At 42.8% G+C, this 23,027-nt stretch overlaps 1 protein-coding gene across 10 annotated transcripts in view; it reads right to left on the bottom strand.

Annotated features, from left to right (window-relative positions):
• Positions 1–5,084: 5,084 nt before the first annotated feature.
• MLLT3 (MLLT3 super elongation complex subunit) overlaps positions 5,085–23,027 on the bottom strand; it is a 135,480-nt gene continuing 117,537 nt past the window's right edge. For all 10 annotated transcript variants that reach the window (XM_081894329.1, XM_081894326.1, XM_081894327.1 and 7 more), the window contains 5 exons: positions 21,327–21,459; positions 17,895–17,991; positions 16,533–16,604; positions 15,478–15,549; positions 5,085–9,395 (listed from right to left, as the gene is read on the bottom strand). In XM_081894329.1, the coding sequence (XP_081750455.1) occupies positions 9,264–9,395; positions 15,478–15,549; positions 16,533–16,604; positions 17,895–17,991; positions 21,327–21,459 (506 nt within the window). In that variant the 3' untranslated portion in view covers positions 5,085–9,263. The remainder of the gene's footprint in view (positions 9,396–15,477; positions 15,550–16,532; positions 16,605–17,894; positions 17,992–21,326; positions 21,460–23,027) is intronic.

Raw genomic sequence — 23,027 nt, 5'->3', positions numbered from 1 at the left:
CGGGAAGGTAAACGGTGTTTCCGTGCGCTGCTCTGGTTCACCAGAAGTGGCTTAGTCATGCTGGCCACATGACCCAGAAGCTGTACGCCGGCTCCCTCGGCCAATAAAGCGAGATGAGTGCCGCAACCCCAGAGTTGGTCATGACTGGACCTCATGGTCAGGGGTCCTTTTACCTTTTTATCATGATAAAAAATTCCTGTTCTGTCTGGCATGGGCCCACTTCAAATATAAGTGGAGTAAATCAGGGGAGCAAAACCCAAGAGCAGTAACTCGGGGAGCACAGGGAATCTGAGCGTCATTCTCACCATCCCACCCTCCTCTATTCCCTTGGCTCCATTACAAGAATGCGCATTTCATTACTTTTTTTTTATTTTTTATTATTATTATTATTATTTTTACAAATCTGTTTCATTTGTTGAGGCATTAGGGGGAGAAGAAAAAAGAAAGAAAAAAGAAAGGGGGTGGAGAGAGGGAAGATGGATGGGGGTGGGGTCGGGTGGCGGTGTTTCTATTATGTTTAATGTATGTAGAGTTTGGTGTCAGCGTTGCCTGTGTTGTTCACTTGTGTTCCTTTGGTGGTGAGAGAGGTTGGGGTTGGCCTAGGGTGTGGTTGTTTGTTTGTGATTGGCTGTGGTGATCTTTGTTTTCGTGTGTGAGTGGGGTGGGTGGGTGTTTTGGATCAGGTTAGCCATATTGATTTGTATGCTGTTGATGGATTATTGTCATTGTCCTGTTGGGCTGTGTATGTGATAAAGGGGAGCCATACCGGGGTGAAGGCGTCTTCTTCTGTTTGTCCCCGTGTCAGTTTCAGTTTATTAGTTAATTTTTCTAGTAGGGCTGTTTCCCATACTATTTGGAACCATTGGTCCATGCTTACTCCTGACAGGTCTTTCCAGTGTCTGGTTATGATGTTATGATGCGCATTTCATTACTTGTAAGGAAGTTTGCATTTTAGGAGAGGGGAGAATTCAAAGCACTTCATAAAAACTGTAGACCGAGTCTCTAAGCCCCCAGCCTCTCTGCAGATTGCCATCTTGTGTGGCATTCGCCCAACTATAGATACTCGTCCACAGGCTTAATTTCGAAACGAAGCTCTCAATAATGACGCGCTAATGAAGAATGAACTTGAAACAGGGTTGCTTCTCTCCCCTTCACCTCCCATACAAAGTAGCACTTAAAAACGGAGAACTTTGAAGGGGGATTATTTAGAAAGAAAGTAAACCAGACACAATGGATAAGGCATTGCTTCTCCCGCCCCTTGCTTGCACTTGCTCACTGCTCATCCCCCAACAACAGAAACCCCTGATATGCAACAAAAATTATGAGCCGTCATCACACCTCAGCTCCTTGCCATGATGCTTGGAACAGGGCGGAATAAGCTCCAATATTTAAATGAGTTAGTAAAGGCTCATTCTCTCGTGGAACTAAGAGGGAGGCTGCTTGATCCTTGAGGATTTCTGGGCGAAGCCTCGTAGCTCCCTAAGCCATCTTGCTGCATTTAGCGCTATTCCGTCTCTGCTCCGAGCAGACCACCCACTCAGACAGAAATACACAAACCACATGGTCCAGGAATGTCTGTGCCCGAATCAATATCAGCATTACGACCTTATTACTTAAAGCAGCCTGGCTTTTAGCACAACTCATTTGTTTTCTCTTTTCTTCCTGCTCTTTTGATTTCTTAATAGTATATTCTTTACACACACACACACACATACAAAGGGGGGAAAATCTCTTTTAAAGAGGCAAACATTGCCACGGGAAGAAATATAGTTACTACACTTCCTTCTTTTGTCCCTTTTGATCCAAACTTTGCTTCCCCTTCCGCATCTTAATGGAAACACACACATGACGACTTTATGGTACTCGCTGTGAATTATATTCCCACCATTAATTAAAAAGCATCGCAAGAGATGACAGTGCATTTAAAAAAGAGCGTTTAAAAAAGGAATACCGGCTTTGCAGTCTGAATTAAAAACAGAGTGGAGCATAATAGAAGTTCCTAACATGTAAGAAAACAGAGAACGCATTTTTTTCACTGTTAAATGCTGAGTATACAGTGAGCAAAAAGCTCAATTTGACTGAAATGAGGGGGAAACCATGTCTATTTTGTACAAATAGCATTGCTTGCATCTGACCACCACATGGTGTCTCCTGTTCATCAGTGGTAGGAAATGTGTGGCCCTCCAGAGGTTGTTGGAGCTCCAATATCTGAAGGGCCAGAGGTCCCACCCATTCCTGATTTATTGGGAACCAACCAAGGTGAAGCTCCCCTCATCCCTGCATTACGTGTCTGCTCAAGTGTTCAGCTCCCAGGCAAATAAGTTTTGGACATAAATCAGCCCCTTAGACCTCCTTGATATATATTTTTGGGTGCCCCGTTTTAGGATGTAGGGGTCACAGTGACCGCAATATCCTCAGTAATCCTGCCACATTCTGTAAAAACAGGTACATAGGGTTACATTATTAATCTCACAGCTCAGATGAGGCTGAGACAAGGGCTTGTTTTCACGCCACCTTATGAATTCACGGCTGAAAGGAAATGTAAACTGAGGGCCTTCCTTCAAGTACAGTATCAGCCATGATTTATACTGGCTAGTTCTCAATGCATGTCTCTGCATAAACTTTTAATTTCCAGACAGTGTTCACATCCAGCATTGGAACCGCGTGGCCCATAATTCAGGGCACAAAACTGACCATTGAGAAGATGAGAGATTGGGCATTTTGAGTTATTCTTAAACCTGCTGTGTCTAATAACAAGCCATTTATGAATTGGTTCTCAGAGGCGTGAGGTCAATGGACTAAGGGGACTAGGCTAGTCCTCTAAATGTTGCCTCCTTCCCAAGGCCCAGGAAGCTTCTGCCCAATTTATGGAATTAGGTGTGATAGTCTGATGGGGTCCCAAAGTCCTCCCACCACCCTCCCAAAACCCACATGGCTTGGGGAAGGAGGCAGCCGGGCTCCAGCATCCTATCAGAGGCCAGCTGCCTCCTTCTCAAAGCCCAGGAAGTTTCTGCCCAACTTAGGCCCTAACTATGAAAAGTTTCACTGCATGCCATTTTTAGACTTTCCTAGTTATGTGGCGCTGTGGGTTAAACCACAGAGCCTAGGACTTGCCGATCAGAATGTTGGTGGCTCAAATCCCCGCAACGGGGTGAGCTCCCATTGTTCGGTCCCTGCTCCTGCCAACCTAGCAGTTCGAAAGCACGTCAAAGTGCAAGTAGATAAATAGGTACAGCTCCAGCAAGAAGGTAAACAACGTTTCTGTGCGCTGTTCTGATTCGCCAGAAGCGGCTTAGTCATGCTGGCCACATGACCCGGAAGCTGTATGCCGGCCCCCTTGGCCAATAAAGCAAGATGAGCGCCGCAACCCCAGAGTCGGCCACGACTGGATCTAATGGTCAGTAGTTAATTTTCAGAGATGGTGTGGGTCAAAATCTCCCTAGAGCACACATCCTTGGGTTGGAAAGCTCTGCCTGTCGTATTCCAAAGGTGCCAAAGTGCTGCGGTTACTTGTGTGCTCAGATATACTCTTTTTCCTGTCCTTGCAGGTTCGAGGACTGAACTCTGATGCTGAAGGGGCAGACATGGGCAAGAAGAAGAAAAAATTGGTGCCCCAAAATATATATTTATTTTCACAATAATTCCTTTTGGTACTGTTGCTTTTTTCTTTCTGGAAAAAATGGTGCTGGTACCCACCTGAGGGCCATTGTGTGCATGGCAAGAAAGAGCAGGGCAAAGAGAAGGTGGCTGGCAAGAAAAAGAAGAGGCCACGATTGATGGGCAGAGAGCAAGAAAAAACAAAACAAAACCCAAGAGGGAATAAGTGGGGCTGACAGTCATTCTGAACCTTCTCTGAAGTCTCTCAGCCTCACTCACCTCACAGAGTGTTTGTTGTGGGGAGGAAGGGAAAAGGAGATTGTTAGCCACTTTGAGACTCCCTAGGGTAGTGATAAAGCGGATATCAAATCCAAACTCCTCTTCTTCTTCTCTTTTTCAGTTTTCTCCTCAGAAAAACTATGGTGGGTGCCTGGCTTGCTCTGTTCTCCTCCCACCCCAGCCACCCTTTCCACCACCCCCCGGCTACCATTTGCTTCTCAGTTCCGGGGCTGGGAGGGAGAGAATGGCATGAATTGGCCGTCTCCTTTCAGACCTCATGATGTGGTTTGAGTTGCGGTCACCTCCACCTTGATGACTGAAGGGGGGGGGGTGAGAGGGAAATCAGGGGGAGGGAGGTGTCATGCCACCATTTGCAGAATCGGCAGGAGGAAGCAGCAGTGTCGGTGGGGAGGCAAAACCGGGAGATAGCGGTTCACCATGTGTCCTGCCGCTCTCCGATTTGAAAAACAAGGTGATGGTACAGTGGTACCTCTGGTTGCGAACGGGATCCATTCCAGAGCCCCATTTGCAACCTGAGCAGAACGCAACCCATATCTGCACGTCCACAGGTCGTGATTCACCGCTTCTGCACATGACGTCATTTTGAGCGTCTGCACATGCGGCGAAATCTGGAAGTACTGTATTTTTTGCTCTATGAGACTCACTTTTTCCCTCCCAAAAAGTAAGGGGAACTGTGTGTGCATCTTATGGAACAAATACAGGCTGCGCAGTTATCCCAGAAGCTGTGCAGTGATCCCTCTTGCTGTTCTGGCTTCTGAGATTCAGAATACTATTTTTTCTTGCTTTCCTTCTCCAAAAACTAGGTGCGTCTTATGGAGCGAAAAATACAGTAACCCTTTCCAGTATTTCTGGGTCGCCACGGGATGCAACCTGAAAACGCTTGACCTGAAGCAAACACAACACGAGGTATGACTGTACTGTGTACTGTTGAGTACTGGCAGAAAAAAACCCCACTGGATCTTCTCAATATTATTTTGTGCCCCCTCAGCTCTGTGCCCTGTGCACGTGAACCTTCCATATTGCTCTAAATCTGACACTGCTCAGGGCTAAATGTTCGGTGTTCTTGCACTGAAAGCTGCTGTAAAGTTAGTAAGTTTATGCTGTAGCATTTTAACCATCCTTAAAATATGAATTCCCCACATAGCCAAGAGACTGGGTTCCGGTTAGATAAATGTGACTATTTGAAGTTAATTGAAAAAGGATTTATTTTGTTTCAGCATACAAAATAACTAAGTAATTTTTTCCAAAAAAGGACACCACTTACCAGCTTTTATTCTACCAGAATTTTGTGGAAAACACTCTTCACTTTCAACACACAAATGCAGCTGAAATGTGTTTATTCCATCCTCATTCTCACCAAACTAGAGAACTAACATTTTATAAGGGTGACTGATGAACTACATGCAAGTCAGAGTTAAGAGTCTACTGTAATTGCAGTAATATTCCCTTTACATAGTTAACCCCTCCACCCCCACAAATTCTGTACACCAGCTACTATTTTTGTGGCTCCAAGGACTTATTTTGCCAGGTTTTTATAAAAAACAAAAACAAAATAAAAAGTGATTTGTCCAATATATACTCAAAGTTATGCGGGTCTGTGCTCCTTCCAACAACCTTTTAAAGAGTTTTTGCCACAAAATTTAGTTAGAAAAGTCAAAATGGACCAAAAAAAAGCACACACTTTTTTGTGTTCAACTGAAATGAAACATGTCGAATGTGCACTATTAAAAAAAGTGAAAGATAGCCTTTTCAAACGTTTCATATAAAAATGTTAACAAAAGTGTAAAAAATACCCCACTCAGACACCCCCTCCGCACTCCAACATCACATCATATGCTTGATGTCAAGAGATTTCAAAAACCTCCCACTCCAACAATTGCACATTAATTAACATGTGGACTTAAAAAAGAACGTAACGCTTCAAGTATGTTTCATGCCAATCATCAATAAGAGTCATAACATTACTGAAGAAAAAGTACACTTGTTCTTTTGGAAGCCTGAGAAAGACTTTCCATAGATTATGGTCAAACAACATTTTAATTTAAAAAACAAGAACACCCACCCAAACAAACACACATACAAAAAAAGGAAAGGGAAAAAAAGGGAAACAATTTCTTTGGACTTAAAGAAACAGAGTTAAGAATTCCCATTTGATTATGAAAAAATACCCCTAAAGTAGGAACCTAGTTTTTACACTAATGCACAAAACCCTGCGCATGGAACGATGAAACTCACAGATGCTTCTACAGGTGGATTCTGTGGCAATAGCTGGCAGCCGGCAAACAGACAGACACTGGGAATATGGTGGCTTCTCAAATACAGGCTTTCTTTTTTTTACTTTTTTTTTAAGGCTGACAGATCCTTTGGACCCAAAAGTATTTCTTAAGCAACATCTTTCATATGAGGGTAAAAACCGAAATCCTAACTTGAATGGCTTCTTCCAGTAAGTGTCTCCTCCCCAGCCTCCTGTTTCGTAAAGGGTTTCTGATTAGTTCAATGAAAGTAATATTTTTAACCGAAAAGAAATATTTCTGGAAGTTAGGGTGGTCAGGGATATATGTTTTTTCTCAGCTGGAACTCAGTTCTGGTGGGTGCCACTAGCATTCGAAGAGAACAAGTTCATGGTGAGTTCCGGCACCTCTTTTTCTAGAAAAACAGCACTGAATGCGTTTAGCCAATTCAGAACCTTTTAGGGAGGAATCCTAAGCTCCTGAAGAGGGTGACAGAGGGTCCTTTGAATGTTGGGGACCTCCGCTCTCTGCCAGCGGAGTGGGAGGTCTGAAGGTGGAGAAGGAGGTTTGCCATTGGAGGCCTCCTTATTGCAGCAATTGGGGATAAAAAGGGGGAAATTGTGGATCTGCCAGATCCGAAGCTCACCTGTTCCATTGACATGACCCCAAGGAGGGAGGAAAAGCACATCAACCCTGGAGCTGGCCTCTCATTTTCCCTGCTATCGAAACCAAGGGGAGGGGAGGGGAAAGTGTGTAGTGGAGTAGCAGAGCTGGGTGGAAAAAATCACATTGGGCAACCAATGTGCCCTTTGGGTTTCAGAAAGTACATGGGTAGACGAGTCTAAAAAGCCCGGGACACCAATTTTCACAGCCCTCTAGAGAGCATGGTAACTCGTCTACCAGAAATCACGTATTTAGTGTTAACTCTGGAAGTGTAGACTCGATTCGGACCAAACTAAGCCTCCGAGGGCAAAATATACATCAGGAGGTTGGGGTAGAATAGAGTCGATTGCAATATGCTAAACATATTGCAGTAGAATCGAATTTACTGCAAAAAGGCTAAACATATTGCAGTACAATGGTACCTCTGGATGTGAACGGGATCTGTTCCGGAGTCCCATTCGCATCCTGAGTAAAAGGTAAGACGCGCATGCGGGTCAGGTTTTGCCGCTTCCAAGCATGCGCGTGATGTCATTTTGAGCGTCTGCGCATGTGACGAAACCCGGAAGTAACACGCTCTGTTACATCCGGGTCGCCGCGGAGCGTAACTTGAAAACACTCAACCGGAAGCACATCTAAACTGAGGTATAACTGTAAATGAGCCACTATACTCTCCAGAGGGCCGTGGAAATATGTGTCCCAGGCTTTTTAGCTTCGTCTACCCATGTACTTTCTGAAACCCAAGGGGCGGGCACATTGTTTGCCAGGTGTGAAATATATTGGCATTATTTTCAGCTTTCCTACTCCACTCGTGGGGGGGGGGGCCTGCTGCCTACCTTCTGCCCTGGCTGGTGCAAGTCTGGCAGGCATTAGGAAGCGGCAGTTCTTCTGCTTTCCCCACCAACCAGCCATAGGATGCTCTGTTAGCCAACTGAAAATGGTTTCCCTTAACTGCACAGCAGATTATTTTTTTTGAAAAATATATATTTAATACAAGTACTTACAAAAACTGCGGATGACAGGTGCCGTCTTAGAAAAGGCACCCCTCTCTTCTTTTTAATACAGAAGGAAATGTATCTTCTAAGATGATGCCTACTGCGATATATGCATGAATCTTCTAAAAATAAGGAAAGTAGACTTCTATCTTCAGAAGTATTGTTTATTCACATGCAAACTTCTGCAGGTGTAATTGATTAATCAATTAAAATTAACATGATTAATCAACTATTTTTTTTTAAATTGGGTTGACAGCCCTACGATCAATGAACGTTACTTAACAAGTACTGAAATTTCGAAAGTTTCCCATCCTGTCATTTTCTAACGGTCTACATGAAAATGTTTTAATTGATCGGGTAGAAAAAGAGCCAAAACCGAAATCTAAAGTAAACAGATTATAATATACTGAATGAACAAAGAACCAAATGTATGCCTCTGTTTTTAGTAACAAAAATGAATGGACTGCACACCTGGGCAGTTGAGTGCTGGAACTCCTAAGTAATAAATAGCTCCAAATTAAGGACTTTCTACAACATTTCCATAGAAAACGGGACTAGTTCTCTCTCTTTTTTTTATGGCAAACTTCTAGAGTGCTTCCACTTTTATGGTATCTAATAACACATTAAAACATACACAAAGATGTTGGTGGAAAAAATGCTGGATTTTAGGATAGTATACAGTAACACTTCTTTCCTTTTAATGAACGTCCTACCGGTTTATTGACTAAGGCTAGAAAGCAAATCGTGGTTCTATTTGGCGCATTTTCTACTGTGGTCCGAGGTCAACACACAAGGGCAGCTGATGGGGGGGGGGTGGATTCTGCTACGGCAGACTGAACAGTAAAAAAAGGAGAGACTTTTTTTTTTGCCACCCCCGCTCCCCAACTTGGCATCTCGTTTTGGGGGACTGCGGAAACGGAAACAAGATGGTGGGGCTTTTAAACTGGTCAAGGGAATACCCAAAAGTCAGGAAAAAGTGGCGTCCAAACAAGCACAAGGTCAGAAGGCTTTAGACAGCGGTGGTGCTGGATCAAAGGAGAGATACACAGGACACAAGGACTTGTAACATCTGGTAGAGTCCTTCCCTCAAGGACTTCAGAAAATGCGTATGCAATAATAAATAGATCAGTTATGTAATAAGGCAGTGTGTTGAACATGCATTCGTCTTGTGGCCTGGAACACCACATAGAGAGATACATGATATCATACACATTCATTAAGTGTTTTTTTTTTTTCAAGGCTATCCAGGCTAACTCTTCCAGAGCGTTTCCTTGTTGAGAAGAGCAAATCCTCTGAGGCTTGTCACATTTCTTCTCCTTAATCAAGAGATGACGACTGGCTTTAAACAAAATAATAAAGCTGAAGAGAGTTGGTTGGTTCCGTTTGTTTGCTGCCATTTTGGTTGCATCACTCTGAATGTTTTATTTCTTTTTTTAAAAAAGAGAGAGCACAGTTTTCGATGCAGCCAGCTGCCGTGTGCTCAGGATGCTCCAGCCGTTTCCAGGTAACTCTGTAACTTCCTAACTGTGGTTTTGTCCAGGGAGCAAAGGTCAAAGTCAAAGGTTGTGTTTGTGATATGAAAATGTCCCGTTTCTTCTATGAGGTTTACAATCTGTCGTTAAAGAGAGAGAGAGAGAGAGAGAGAGAGAGAGAGAGAGAGAGAGAGAGAGAGAGAGAGAGAGAGAGATAAAATGTTACGTTTAAATTGAAAATTCTGCTCCTTTCACAGAAAGGGGTGGAGAACCTGTGCCGTTTCCACATAGAATTGCAGGGTTTCACAAACTTTCGTCTACAACTGTTTTTGGACTACAACTCCCACCAAACCCTAGGTAGCAGGACCAGTGGTCAGGGATGATGGGAATTGTAGTCCAAAAACAGCTGGAGACCCAAGTTTGGGAAACCCCGTGTTACTGGATTCCAGGTCCCACCAGAGGCATACAGTATGGCCAGTGGTCAGGGATGGTGGTAGCTGGAGCAACATTCAGAAGGTACCAGGTCCACCACTCTTGCCTTCTCGTTAAGGGAGTTTTGCCATGCAAAAACACCTTCTAAATATCCTGCAAGATCTTTGGGCAAACTTCCAGAGACTCCACCAGACTTCCACTTCCAGAGACTCCACCATGCATTACAACATTTTAGAAAGACAAAGGAACTCCTTTCCACTCCCCAGTCAAGCTCTTGCAGAATGAACTCCTTCGTTAGAAACTTTTTTGGCTGACATCCCTATTGGTTTATCTTCTGATTTTGCAAAAATGGCATTGTGAATTGACGGGCTTTGTGGATCAGTTTTCTTTCACGTCTATTGTTTGTGCGTGTTCCTTGTACTGTCGTGGAAAAACTTAAAAGCCATTAAACTATGTGTAATATTTTTGTATGTGTCATCTAAGCAGTGGCGGCGGTGGGAAAAACAGTAAAAGTAAAAATTGCATCCTTAAAATAACTGATTAAAACAAGTGATCCTATCTTTTGTAAAACAGTTTTAGGTCATTTACAATCAAGCGGTGTATTAATTTTTACAAAATGAAACTATAGAATGATGTTTTCCTATCTGCCTTCCTGGGGATTGCCAATATGAATGCATGAAAGTGCCTTCTGTAGAACCATTGGTAACTCTGGCACAGAACAGTCTGCTCTGACTGTATTCCAGCATCTCATCCAGAGGTTTCCTTCAGCCCAGCCCTATTAATTACCTGAAATCCTTTTTAATTGGAGTTTGGAGGGCCTGAATTTTGCAAAGCATGCACTCTGTCAGAGAGCTCAGGCAACTGCTAATGTATGCTTGTTTTACAATCAACATACATTTATAGCAGTCCAGTTAGTTTTGGGGCAAGGAATGTAGCTGTCTGCATTTTACAGACATCATTGTACGGCAAGAAATGGATCCCTCTTCTTCCTACAGACATCTGCAACCTACGTACTTTAGGTTTGCCTTTGACTCCCTCTCCTATGAGCTCAACTATCCAAAGTTCACTTTTGCTTTATTTCAAATGCCAACATTCAATCTGTTGCTCGTTTACAGTTGACCAAGAAAATCCATTCGGACTGCAACATTAACTTCCATTACTGCATCAAATTGCCAGGTCTGTTGAGTTACATTATAAAAGTTGAGCTGAAGCTCTGCCTTGTGTCCCTGCCACATTTTGAATTATTTAAGCAGATGGAGTTTTCCTGTCTTAAGTAGAAAGGAAGTTTCTTATTTCAAAATTAAGTTAATAGGAAGTATCTGCACGGATTGCGTATTACCTATAAGATGCAGCCCTGAAGCCAGTGACGTGAGAAATGGATCAATATAATAAAAGGAAAAGCATATTTCGGTCATAGTTACCTCTAAGGATGTGGACAGGCTGCTTGGACGAGTGAAACCAACCACCTGTCTCCTTGATCCTTGCCCATCCTGGCTTATAAAAGCTAGCCAGGAAGGGCTGGGTGATGGGCTCTGCGGGATGGTGAATGCTTCCCTCCGTGAGGGAGCCTTCCCAGACCCGCTGAAAGAGGCGGTTATTAAACCGCTTCTTAAAAAAACATCTTTAGATGCGGCCACGATGGCCAATTATCGCCCAGTCTCAAATCTTGAATTCTTGGGCAAGGTGATTGAGCGAGTGGTTGCTGAACAACTCCAGGCATGCCTGGAAGAAGCGGACCATTTGGATCCCTTCCAGTTGGGATTCAGGCCTCATCATGGGACTGAAACTGCCTTGGTCGCACTGGTTGATGATCTCCGGTGGGCTAGGGACAAAGGTGAGAGCTGTTTTCTAGTTCTGCTGGATCTCTCAGCGGCGTTTGATACCCTCGACCATAACATCCTTCTTGAGGGGCTGGGAGCTGGGGGCACTGTCATACAGTGGTTCTGCGCCTTCCTCCTGGGCCGTGTTCAGAAAGTGGGGGGTGAGTGTTCAGACCCCTGGGCTCTCACTCGTGGGTTGCCTCAGGGTTCTGTCCTCTCCACCATGCTTTTCAACATCTACATGCAGCCGCTGGGAGAGATCATCAGGGGGTTTGGGCTGGGTGTTCATCAGTATGCAGATGATACCCAGCTCTACCTCTCTTTAAAATCAGAACCAGTGAAGGTGGTGAAGGTCCTGTGTGAGTGTCTGGAGGTGGTTAGAGGATGGATGGCGGCTAACAGTCCCTTCTCCCTCCAGTCCTTCTCCTTCTCCTATCCAGTCCCTTCTCCCTCCTTGTAGAAAAGCCCACAGGAGCCATGCGCTCCTTAAAGGGTGCGTGGCTCCTGTGGGCTTTTGTGGGAGGTGGGGGAATTGCCATAGCCTTGCGCAGCCTCTCCAGCCGGGGGAGGCTGCGCAAGGCTAAAGAAGCCAAGGCAGCGAGCGCGATCCACCCCGCTCGCTGTCTTGGCTTCTTTGCTCTTTGGGGCTGGGGGGGAAACCCGGGCTTCCCCCCGGCAGCCCCGAGAAGCTCTGGAAGAAGCGGACAGGCTGTGCGCAGCCTGTCTGCTGCTCTTTGGGGCTGGGGGGGGGGAATAATATTTTCCCCCTCTAAAAACTAGGTGCGCCTTATGGTCCGGTGTGCCTTATGGAGCAAAAAATAAGGTATGCATTGCAACAAGTCAGCTGAAAACAGCCACCTGTTCCCTCTGACAGCCCTGGCATGTATGACAACTTTTGACACAACACTCAATGGCTAACAGGGAAATAGCCTGTGTTATCTTTCCAAGAGTTAAAAATGTATTCTTAATGTATGTTTCACTTAGCCCCGTGTCGAGCAGTTCATGAAGAATTTCAGAAAAACTTGCAGAAGCACCCCCCCTGCCCCCAACAGAACTATATTTGATATGCTTCCCTGTGATACTGTGCCAAAAAGGGGGCCTTCCATTAACTCCCATGATAATAAATTTCAGGAATTCAAAAGCAGTTAGGAAGTGTTAACAGATGCATTTTAAAGCAATGCAGTGCTCTTAAAAGTAACAAGAAATAAAATCTCATTTGTTGATCGCTATCTACACTTTCTAAGCTCCAGCTAAGAGCAACATGAACATTTGAACCCGATTCTTCATCCGGGCCCCTGAGAAATGCAGCTACAGTGTCAAAGCCACCTGGTGCATCTGAGTGAGATGAACCCCCTCAGTTTTAATGGAGGCACAGAATACATCAAGATATACCCAAGAAAGCTTTAGGGGAATTCTTGACCGCCTGCCAAGGCGATTCAGGTTAATGCTTTTAATATCAGCACTCACGTTCTTAATCTATTGAAAAACACTTGGGGGGGGGGGAGACTTAATATTATAACTGTCAAGATTTCAGATTACCAGAGTTGAAAAACAGAACATTAAAATACTTTAAACTTAGACCCAGGATGCAAGAACCTAGGAAGTTTTATTTGTTCTTGACGAAGTGTGCTCTACTTTGTTTTAATGTACAGTTGTTTACACACAGTCATTCTCCATCAATTTCATTGCCATCTATCATGCTGCAGCAATTGAAATGCCTTTGGGGAAGAATGTCTGCTTGAAGGGCTGGGCTTTAGCTAATGGCAAAGATTTCATTTTAACCTTTAAGAAAGGTTTGAAAGGATTTGGAATTCTCCGTATCCAAAAAGACTACCTTAAAAGCTATTATTTATTGTTATGCATTGCAGTTCATTTCTTGTGTTATGGTAAAGGTTTTAAAAACGGCTACAAAGAACCCCAAACTCTTATTTTAATCTTTACAGCCTGCTAATGAAATGTTTGACTAAGAGTGCCCAGGGCCACCCAGTGAGCTAAGATCCCAGACAGGATTGGATCCCACTCTGCTGCACACAGATTCAACAGCAAACTATTCTGCTGGGACCATCTACTGGCTTTCAGTAGTTAGGGATTAAAATCCACACTTTATGTATCATGACCGTTAATACAGCTTTACTGTGACATCCTGGTGAATAAGTAGTGGTCCTTGATTTTATTTCCCTTAGGACTGATCCACTGACAGCCATAGCTTTAAATGAAAGGCACTGTTGAACAATTACTGTATTTTTTTGCCCCATAAGGCGCACCAGACCATAAGGCACACCTAGTTTTGGGAGGAGGAAAACAAGAAAAAAAATATTCTGAATCCCAGAAGCCAGAACAGCAAGAGGGATCTGGCTTCTGGGATAGCCTCTGGCTGTTCTGCCTTCTGGGATAGCCGCGCCAAGCCTCTTCAGGGCAGCGGGATGAAGGCTCCCCCTGCCCGAAGAGGCTTCGTGCAGCTAAGGCAGAAGCCAGGACAGCAAGCGGAATCACTGCGCAGAGAGGGAGAACTGCGCAGCGCCCCTTCAGCGAAGCGGGAGGAGGAACAGAAGGGGCTCCGTTCCTCCTCCCGCTTCGCTGAAGGGGCGCTGCGCAGCCCCATAAGATGCACTCACATTTCCCCTTACTTTTTAGGAGGAAAAAGGTGCATCTTATGAAGCGAAAAATACGGTAATTTATATGCTCAGTATGAAATGCAGGTTCCTAAACAGAATATGAGCCACTTAACACACTACATTTTTTTTTAGACACACATAAGATCTACATCTAAAAGAAATGTAAACTGTGAATGTGATAAACTAGTGTCTGAAAACAAACTGATCATGCACCGTCATTTGTTGGAGTTCGGATTGCTTGTGGCTCCCTGCCGAGCGAACCTGGGTGTGTTACTCTATAATGTGTGGAATAATACTAAATTGGAGTGGGGGGGGGAAACTCACTGCAAAATAATCTCTTAACAACTGACTCTTTGTAAACGAAACATAAAAAGATTGCTTTTTTTCTTATTCAGAGTACAAAGTACATGCTATCAGCTTAATTTACAAATTGCAACTGTATATAAAGATAGAAATTCTTGCTAGCAAAATACACAAATCACTTCATTACCAGTCATTTTTTTGCTTTGTTCTTTTGGCCAGTAAAACCCACAATTAAGACACATTTGGGGAGATCAGAAATGGCGTGCACAGAGGTGTGTGCATACATGCACACGAATCTCCAAACTTCTGGGGAACCAGTTCTTGATTACAAAGAGTAAATTTCATTACAAAAAGAAATATTTGATGCAACTGAACTGAATACTAGTATAATTATAATTTTTTTAAATAAAAACACCTGAAATTATGTGGGGCGATATCCAACTGAATTACATTCAGCATACGCACTCCGGAATCAATGGACTTAAGCTACTTAAAGTCCATTGATTCCAACAGGTCTGCTCAGAATATGACTTAGCTAGTTATCACTCAAGGCTCAAAAGTTCCTGCACTTGAATCTTCCTGTGGTAACACACAAGTCTCAATAGTTTTGATACTGAACGGCTAACACATTCAAAGCTGCAACATGCAAACTCAAGTATAGTTGAAAAAGACAGAAGACTGAATTCAGTGTTACAAACTGAAATTTGTAATGCTAGGGATGCATTAAAAATCTGTTGAAGTTTGCCATCGCCAGGAACACTTAAAGAAATATCCCTCAAGAAGGCATGGTGGTTTTTTTCAGCAGAAAACAGGGCTTGTAGTTTGAAAATCTTGCAACATGCTACTTTCTCAGCACGTATGTCACAATTGTTAAGATGTAGGCAGATGGATTATCAAATTCTACTAGAAGATCAGAGCTGTGTTCTCAACTTTGAAAAGTACTATGCTTAGCACAAAGACAGGAGTGCCTGGTGTGCTCTGGTCCATTGGGTCACGAAGAGTCGGACACGACTAAACAACAACATGCTTAGCGCAGAAAGTAGACCTCTCACCTGTTGCAGTACATGTCTTTCCCTTAGTGTCATTAACCTTCTGTGAAGCTCAACCAGTTCATCAAGATATGCCTGGAAATAAACCATTCAAAAACAAACAAAAAACGTTTTATTAAAAAAAAACCCCACATTTGTATTCTGGTGTATAGACAAATATTTATATTCCAGGACACTAAAGCAATGGAAATACAGCCGACTCACAACTTTGTGTATAGTCAGAACAAGCTCAGAACCACCCTTGTGTGATTATCTCTACTTTTTCCAAGATGGTGCTTTTTTCCCCAAGAGTGGGCTTTGCCAGCCAGCTCTACAAGGTGGAGAATTTTTAAGTTCAACGACTTGCTTACCGGACTCTGGCGAGCAAAGCAAAGAGCATTTAAGCTCTCCACCTCACATACATTAGATTTATGCATTTTCATTTGGCTTGTTGCCAAGAGCGTAAAACTGCGACGACACAAGTTAAATGTGCGCAAGTTGCGATGAATTAAGTATGTCATAAAACACAGTGATCTACAATAAGACCATGATACTAACAATAATATGTAGCTAACTGCTAAAAAAACCTCAGCAGGATATGGGCAAATTAAAACTCATCTTAACCTGTTGCGAACAAATTGTAAGGTGTACCTCTTAGGAATCGCATTGCATTCCAGAACCACAGTGCTATGGCCAAACACCCCCTTTCTTTTGTTGTTACATAGCATACTTCTGGTGTGTTGGGCAAATGCAGGCACTCTGGTGTGGAAAAAGATGCTCCTTCACATATTTGGATTCTAAGCCTTTTAGGGTGTATAAGATTACCTGTACCTTGAACTGGGCCTGAAATTGAACTATTCGACTTCACTTCATTTAAGAGAACAATATATACATAATAAGTAATTAAAATGTAGAATAAACTGTGCACTATAGGAATACTAAAATATTGAGTAATTAAAAAAACACTTCATTAAGGCATGTGCCAACCAATGTTTCTTATATACTGAAAGATCTAATACTTTTTACAGATTTGAGAAAGATTATGAAGCATGATTCAAATACTGTTTCTTTTCATTTACCTTATCGCAATCGCCATTCTTAATCTGTTTATCAGATTTACTCTGCTTTATAGGACTCTTCACTTCTAGAATCTAGAAAATAAGAGGAAATATTTTAGGGCATTATAGGGCTATGACTGAGGATCACTAGAAATCCCACAACCAATTATCTCAATGGTTTAAGGATGTTCAGCAGCCAAATTATCTAACCTACATATTTTTTCTGTGAACCGCTCTGAGTTCTTAGGATGAAGGGCAGTATATAAGTTTAATAAATTAAATAAAATGATTAAAGCCTGGTGCTCCTTCGAAGCATGGCGCCCTCTTCAAGCAGATAGCATACGAGGGGGGTGTGCTATTGAGAGTTCGCTTGCACTGTTCAAATGATACAACTGGAAGCAAAAGCCCTACACCTAACTCAACATTTTCTATTCTCAAAGGCCAGTTAGAAGCAGAATTATATGAAGTGAATATGTACATATTTTAAAGCTCTTGACCACATGCACATCCCAGGGATCATCGCAGTTGGTGATACTTTTATGTTTTTATAGCTTGGTCAGAGGGACATGGCTGGCGTTGTGGGTTAAACCACAGAGCCTAGGACTTGCCGATCAGAAGGTCGGCGGTTCGAATCCCCGTGACGGGGTGAGCTCCCGTTGCTCGGTCCCTGCTCCTGCCAAACTAGCAGTTCAAAAGCACATCAAAGTGCAAGTAGATAAATAGGTACCGCTCTGGCAGGAAGGTAAACAGCATTTCTGTGCGCTGCTCTGGTTCTCCAGAAGCGGCTTAGTCATGCTGGCCACATGACCCAGAAGCTGTATGCCGGCTCCCTTGGCCAATAAACGAGATGAGTGCCGCAACCCCAGAGTTGTCTGCGACTGGACCTAATGGTCAGGGGTCCCTTTACCTTTAGCTTGGTCATAATTCATGGTAGCCGGATGCAGAACTTTACGAGAAGTTTTATTATTAACGATTTGTACAATAATTGCATCGCAGCAAATTTCTGAAGACTGTTCGTATGGCTACAGTGCTAGAATTTAACTTTTCGCCAAATTAACAGTAGTCATTAGAGAATAAAGCAGCTGCACGCCTTCTCATATATGTTTCAATAATATTACCAAGCATGTGTCACAGAATCGTCAAGTGGGAAGGGACCAAAGGACCATCTAGTCTACCCCCTGCAATGCAGGAATCTCAGCTTAAGCACCCACACCCATGATGTATAAGACAGAAGTAATAGTTTCCCTCTGTTTTTGTCACACAGGATACTCTCTCTGTTTTACACTGACCAAATGGTTCCCAAGGCAGAAGGACAAGAGAAAAGCTATCCACTGGGAAAATGAAGTGATTGTGGCTGCAGCAGTCATGCCGCAAAACCAGTACCTGGTTATTGTTGGTTTTTAATAAAGGTGGGGGTTCGTGGCGGAGGGGTGAAGATGCTGAACTGCTGTCGCTGTCGCTTCCATCACTCAGACTAACCCTGAGAAGGGAAAGGGAAAGGAATAATAAATTTATTGAGATGTGCCACATAAAGGAAATTTTCCATGGCTTATAACTGACATCACGGCCCTAACAATCGGCTTTCGAAAAGCAAGTTTGTGGGAGAAGTTGAAAAATAAGTGGCAGCAACGTTAACAGATTAGAAACAAAAAGCCCAAATAAGAGAAACACAATTAAGATCGATGCTTTCCAACTTTCAATAATTTGATGATCCCAAAGGTGAACCCAACTCTTTAATGTTTGTGAACACATTCTGAATAAAAAGTCTGCAAAACTGCAATATTCACCTGCAGTTTTCTTGAAATAGTATCTTAATTATACATAGCTAAAACTGCTTCTGATAGTCAAGGTGAACTATCAACATGTGATGCAATGCGGCTACCAGTACCAAAAACAACTTGAAGAAGAAGAAGAAGAAGAAGAAGAAGAAGAAGAAGAAGAAGAAGAAGAAGAAGAAGAAGAAGAAGAAATAATACACTTTGATCAGGATAGAAACTTCTGGAAAAGACGGTTCCCCACCTATTTTGGAGCAAATCTAAAAAATAACAGCCACTCAGAATTTTCCAACTTGCTTGAAATTCTAAATGTTGCCTTGTATACAAGTTGTAATTTCTTGCAAGTTCTTCATATTCCAAGCTTGAATTTTCACAGGTCAGAAATGAACATCCCCTTTCCCCAGGCAAGTCCTGCTTCCTCTGTTACTTCTTTGCCCCAGGTATTCCTATTTAAATGTATTTTCGTCAAAATCTATATGGGTTTGTACTAACCCACCAAGACATCCATCTGATTTCTCGAATTCTCAACCAAGCTCAGTAGGCAGGCATTCTTGCTTTCAAGCTAATGTTGGAAGTTGCAATGCTATGGTCCAATAAACTACACACACACACGTTGAGAGTTGAGGCCTGACTAACCAGAAGACGACACACATGACGTACTCATTAAGAGAGTAGCATATCTCAAAACAGAAGACAGGCGCTTCTTCAACCCTTCCTCCACTTAAAATTCTTTATTTTATTAAGCATAATTATACCTCACATATACAAAAATGTCCTCAGAGTAGCTTCAGCTCCTTTTACTCGACCCTATAATACAGCTCAGCGCTGATTATAGGGCACCTTATTACCCCTCTCAAATGCCCTCATCTAATCATACAGGCAGAAGGGTTATAGCTTTTCAATATGTATCTCAAAATGAAACCAACATACAGGGTTGGAAGAAGGTCATAAGGCATGACTATTTTCTTCACAGTTTAGATGTTGTCATTTGTATGGACACACACGGACACTGAAGAGGACAAAATGCCATGTCCATTTCAACACAGCTCCCATGTCTCTTCCACGTATTGTAATTGGAGGACACAAAAGTACAGCACCATTTCAGAAGCAAGGTGATCATCATTTTACTCAAGGCTGAGGAGAAATCCCTTGCCTATATGACTGACTACGTTGTGTGAAAAGGAGCTCTATGTTTTGAACGCTTGAGTGTCAGATGAATGCTGCTGGGAGCCTGACAGCGTCCTGAAACACATCTGTAAAATTCAATATACATTCGCTTCATCTTCCCTATTAACAAGAAGAAATTTTTGGAAAACCATTCATACATGTTTCATCCAGGGCTTTTTCCCCCCCAGCCAGAACTCACTGGAACTCAGTTTCTGCCCCACTCAGGTGGGCACCATTGCCATTATAAAAGAACAAGGGAGGCGTTCAGGGTGAGTTCCAGACCTCTTTTTCTAAAATCAATCAATCTTTATTACAGTCCAGAGACCCAAGCAATGCACAATTCAGACAGCCTACCTCCAGGTTAAACAAGTATTTTGTTCAGGCTTAAAGATACGGATCATTGGTTCTTGCAACCACTGATAAAAACTTTGCCACTGCTAATGTTCTAGCGTTTGTCCGATCTTCCAATAGGAACCTGACATAGTGAGCCTCTGGTTTTCCCAGGAAAGGGACCAGCAAGGGTAATATCAGTTCAGCCCTGGCTTGCTCATATTTTGCACAGTGCAGCAAAATATGTTTTGAGCACACAAGCAAAGTCTGATTTTTCTAGAAAAATAGCACTGGTTTCATCTGTTGTGTAATGATGCTTATTGCCATGTCAAGTGCTGTTGCGGGACAGCGACAACGTCTCCCCTGGATCTGGCAGCCGTGCTGGAGGTGAGGGGATTCCCTGGGCTTGGGTTCACTCAGACCCAGGAAGTGAATTGCAACTTGCCTGCCTATTTGGCCAATAGCAGGCAGCCCCACCCCTTTGCTTAAAGAAAGTAGATTTCAAAGGGGGGCGGGCGCTGAGTATTTTTTTTTCCTGAAAAGGGGGTGGTAGGCCATACAAATTTGGGAGCCTCTGTTCTATGCAATGCTACAGCATTTAATCAAAAAGGCACCCACCCACCCTGGGTCTTAAACACCAACCTCCCTACAACTCCATATGTTTGAAAGGCAGTACTCAAAATATAAACACCCCCCCCCTGTAATTCTTATGTTGTAAAAAAAGTGTTCAGCTTCTTTTCTAATGGGCAGGTTCTGCCCCCTTCATAACACCCCCAATTTCTTAGATAATTCCTCTGCATTTTGAGTTTCCTTTCCCCGCGTGGACTTTTGTTTCAGCCTATCCTCTCCAAGTAGTGATGTATGGAAGTGAGAGCTGGACCATAAAGAAGTCTGATCGCCGAAGAATTGATGCTTTTGAATTCTGGTGCTGGAGGAGACTCTTGAGAGTCCCATGGACTGCAAGAAGATCAAACCTATCCATTCTGAAGGAAATCAGCCCTGAGTGCTCACTGGAGGGGCAGATCCTGAAGCTGAGGCTCCAATACTTTGGCCACCTCATGAGAAGAGAAGACTCCCTGGAAAAGACCCTGATGTTGGGAAAGATGGAGGGCACAAGGAGAAGGGGACGACAGAGGACGAGATGGTTGGACAGTGTTCTCGAAGCTACAAACATGTGTTTGACCAAACTGCGGGAGGCAGTGGAAGACAGGAGTGCCTGGCGTGCTCTGGTCCATGGGGTCACAAAGAGTCGGACACGACTAGACGACTAAACAACAACAACACTCAAAATCTAAACACACACCCCATAATTCTTATGTTGTAAAAAAGATGTTCAACTTCTTTTCCATGGGCAGGTTCTGCCCCCTTCCTAACACCCCCAATTTCTTAGATAATTCCTCTGCATTTTGTGTTTCCTTTCCCCGCGTAGACTTTTGTTTCAGCCCATCTTCTCTCTGCATTTAAAAGCAGAGTTCCCTGCCTTTGACACAAGCCTGACGAATTCAAATAGTCTGGAATGTATTTATTTTATTGCAACCCTCACCTGCGGCCCCTGCTTCCTCCATGAGTATTTACAGGTCTCTCCATCTCAGAGTCATTGTCATTCTCGTCTGCTTCGTCAGATTCATCTTCATTATCATCAGAATGCAGATCTTTCATTATAGACCTCAAAGGACCTGGGGGACAAAAACAAAAGGGAACACAAATCAGCCGCGGGAGTTTGCATTCAACTCTGCCTATTGTTCAGCTTTTCAACAAAACAAGTCCTAACACAGTTTTTAAGACGAGGGCAATGAAGACTTGGACATTAAAGGAAAGACATAATGCGCAGGGGGGCTTATGCAGCAAGCGCTTAAACAAAAGCAAATTTATTCAAAGACCAGTTGACTTAAAACAGGATTATTTCTGCCAACAATGAGATTTATGTTTAAGTGTTTGCAGAATTAGTCTTGGAATGTTAAGTAAAGCAAGTTGGCTTTCTGAACAACAGAACAGAGATTAAAAACAAAACAAAACAAAACAAAACAAAAAACCCAAAAGGTTATTATTTGGGCACCCTATACCTGACAAGATCTAAGAGACACTACTAGTAATAGTACATTTTGTTAGGTTAATCCGTGTATTGAAAGTCATAGTCTAATAAATCATTGTGATTGCAACTTGTTCCGGCCAAGACATTCTTTGTCTGCCTGTTTTTGATCTACTTAGATTTAGCTGTCTTCTTTATTCGAAGGTCAATGTCAGGTCAAGCAAGCTCTTTTGCTAGCCTTCATATGTATAAAGTGTGTCTATGCCCCAGAAACAGAGGCCTATCTTTTTCATGGAACTGAACAGAAAGCCTGCTTCATGAGCGAGAAAAGTTTTAGAGCTAGGTTCTCAAAATTTTAAATTTTTATATTATTATTATTATTATTATTATGCAAAAGAATATGGACTTTAGTATATCTGAAAACAGTAGCTCTTTTTTATAATTATTTTTATTAGAATTTTCAATCATACAATTTCCACAAATAAACACCCGCTAATAAAATAATACATCAACTTCCCTTCTTCAAGTTTCCCATTTTTACCGCATCTTCTATTCCAACCAATCAATTTCCCCTCCTTTTCGTATTGCCTCAAACATAATTACAGTTGTACCTTGGAAGTCGAACGGAATCCGTTCCAGAAGTCTGTTTGACTTCCAAAACGTTCAGAAACCAAAGCGCGGCTTCTGATTGGCTGCAGGAAGCTCCTGCAGCCAATCAGAAGCCACGGAAGCCCCATCGGACGTTCGGGTTCCAAGGAATGTTCGCAAACCAGAACACACACTTTTGGATTTGGAGTGTTCGGGATCCAAGGTACAACTGTATACTGTTGAATTTATATTAATCCTGCTAGCATTTCCACTTTCTTAGAATTATTTCCCAGCTACTCCACAGAAACTTTCCAGTAGCTCTTTATTTATTAAATTTATAGTTCACCCTTCCTCCCAAGGGAGACTAGGCTGGCTGCCAAGAGAGTTCATCTTGGGGGGAAAAGAGGTGGAGGGAAAGAGTTGAGTTACATTTTTCAAATAGAAAATTTGAAAATAAATAGTTCACCCAGCAACTAACATAGCAGTAAAATCCAAGGATCTTATAGCACTTTGAAGACTAACGCATTTCATTATGGCACATAATGGCCGATTTGTTCGGGAGCTGAGGCGTTCAGCTTCCAAGGTACGACTGTATTTTCAATGACTAATATTGAACTTTGAAAACAG

Source organism: Podarcis melisellensis (assembly GCF_964234715.1).
Source record: "Podarcis melisellensis genome assembly, chromosome: 17".
Classification (NCBI taxonomy): Eukaryota; Metazoa; Chordata; class Lepidosauria; order Squamata; family Lacertidae; genus Podarcis; species Podarcis melisellensis.
The sequence above is the reverse complement of the archived record's forward strand: the minus strand, read 5'-3'. Positions and strand labels throughout refer to the sequence as shown.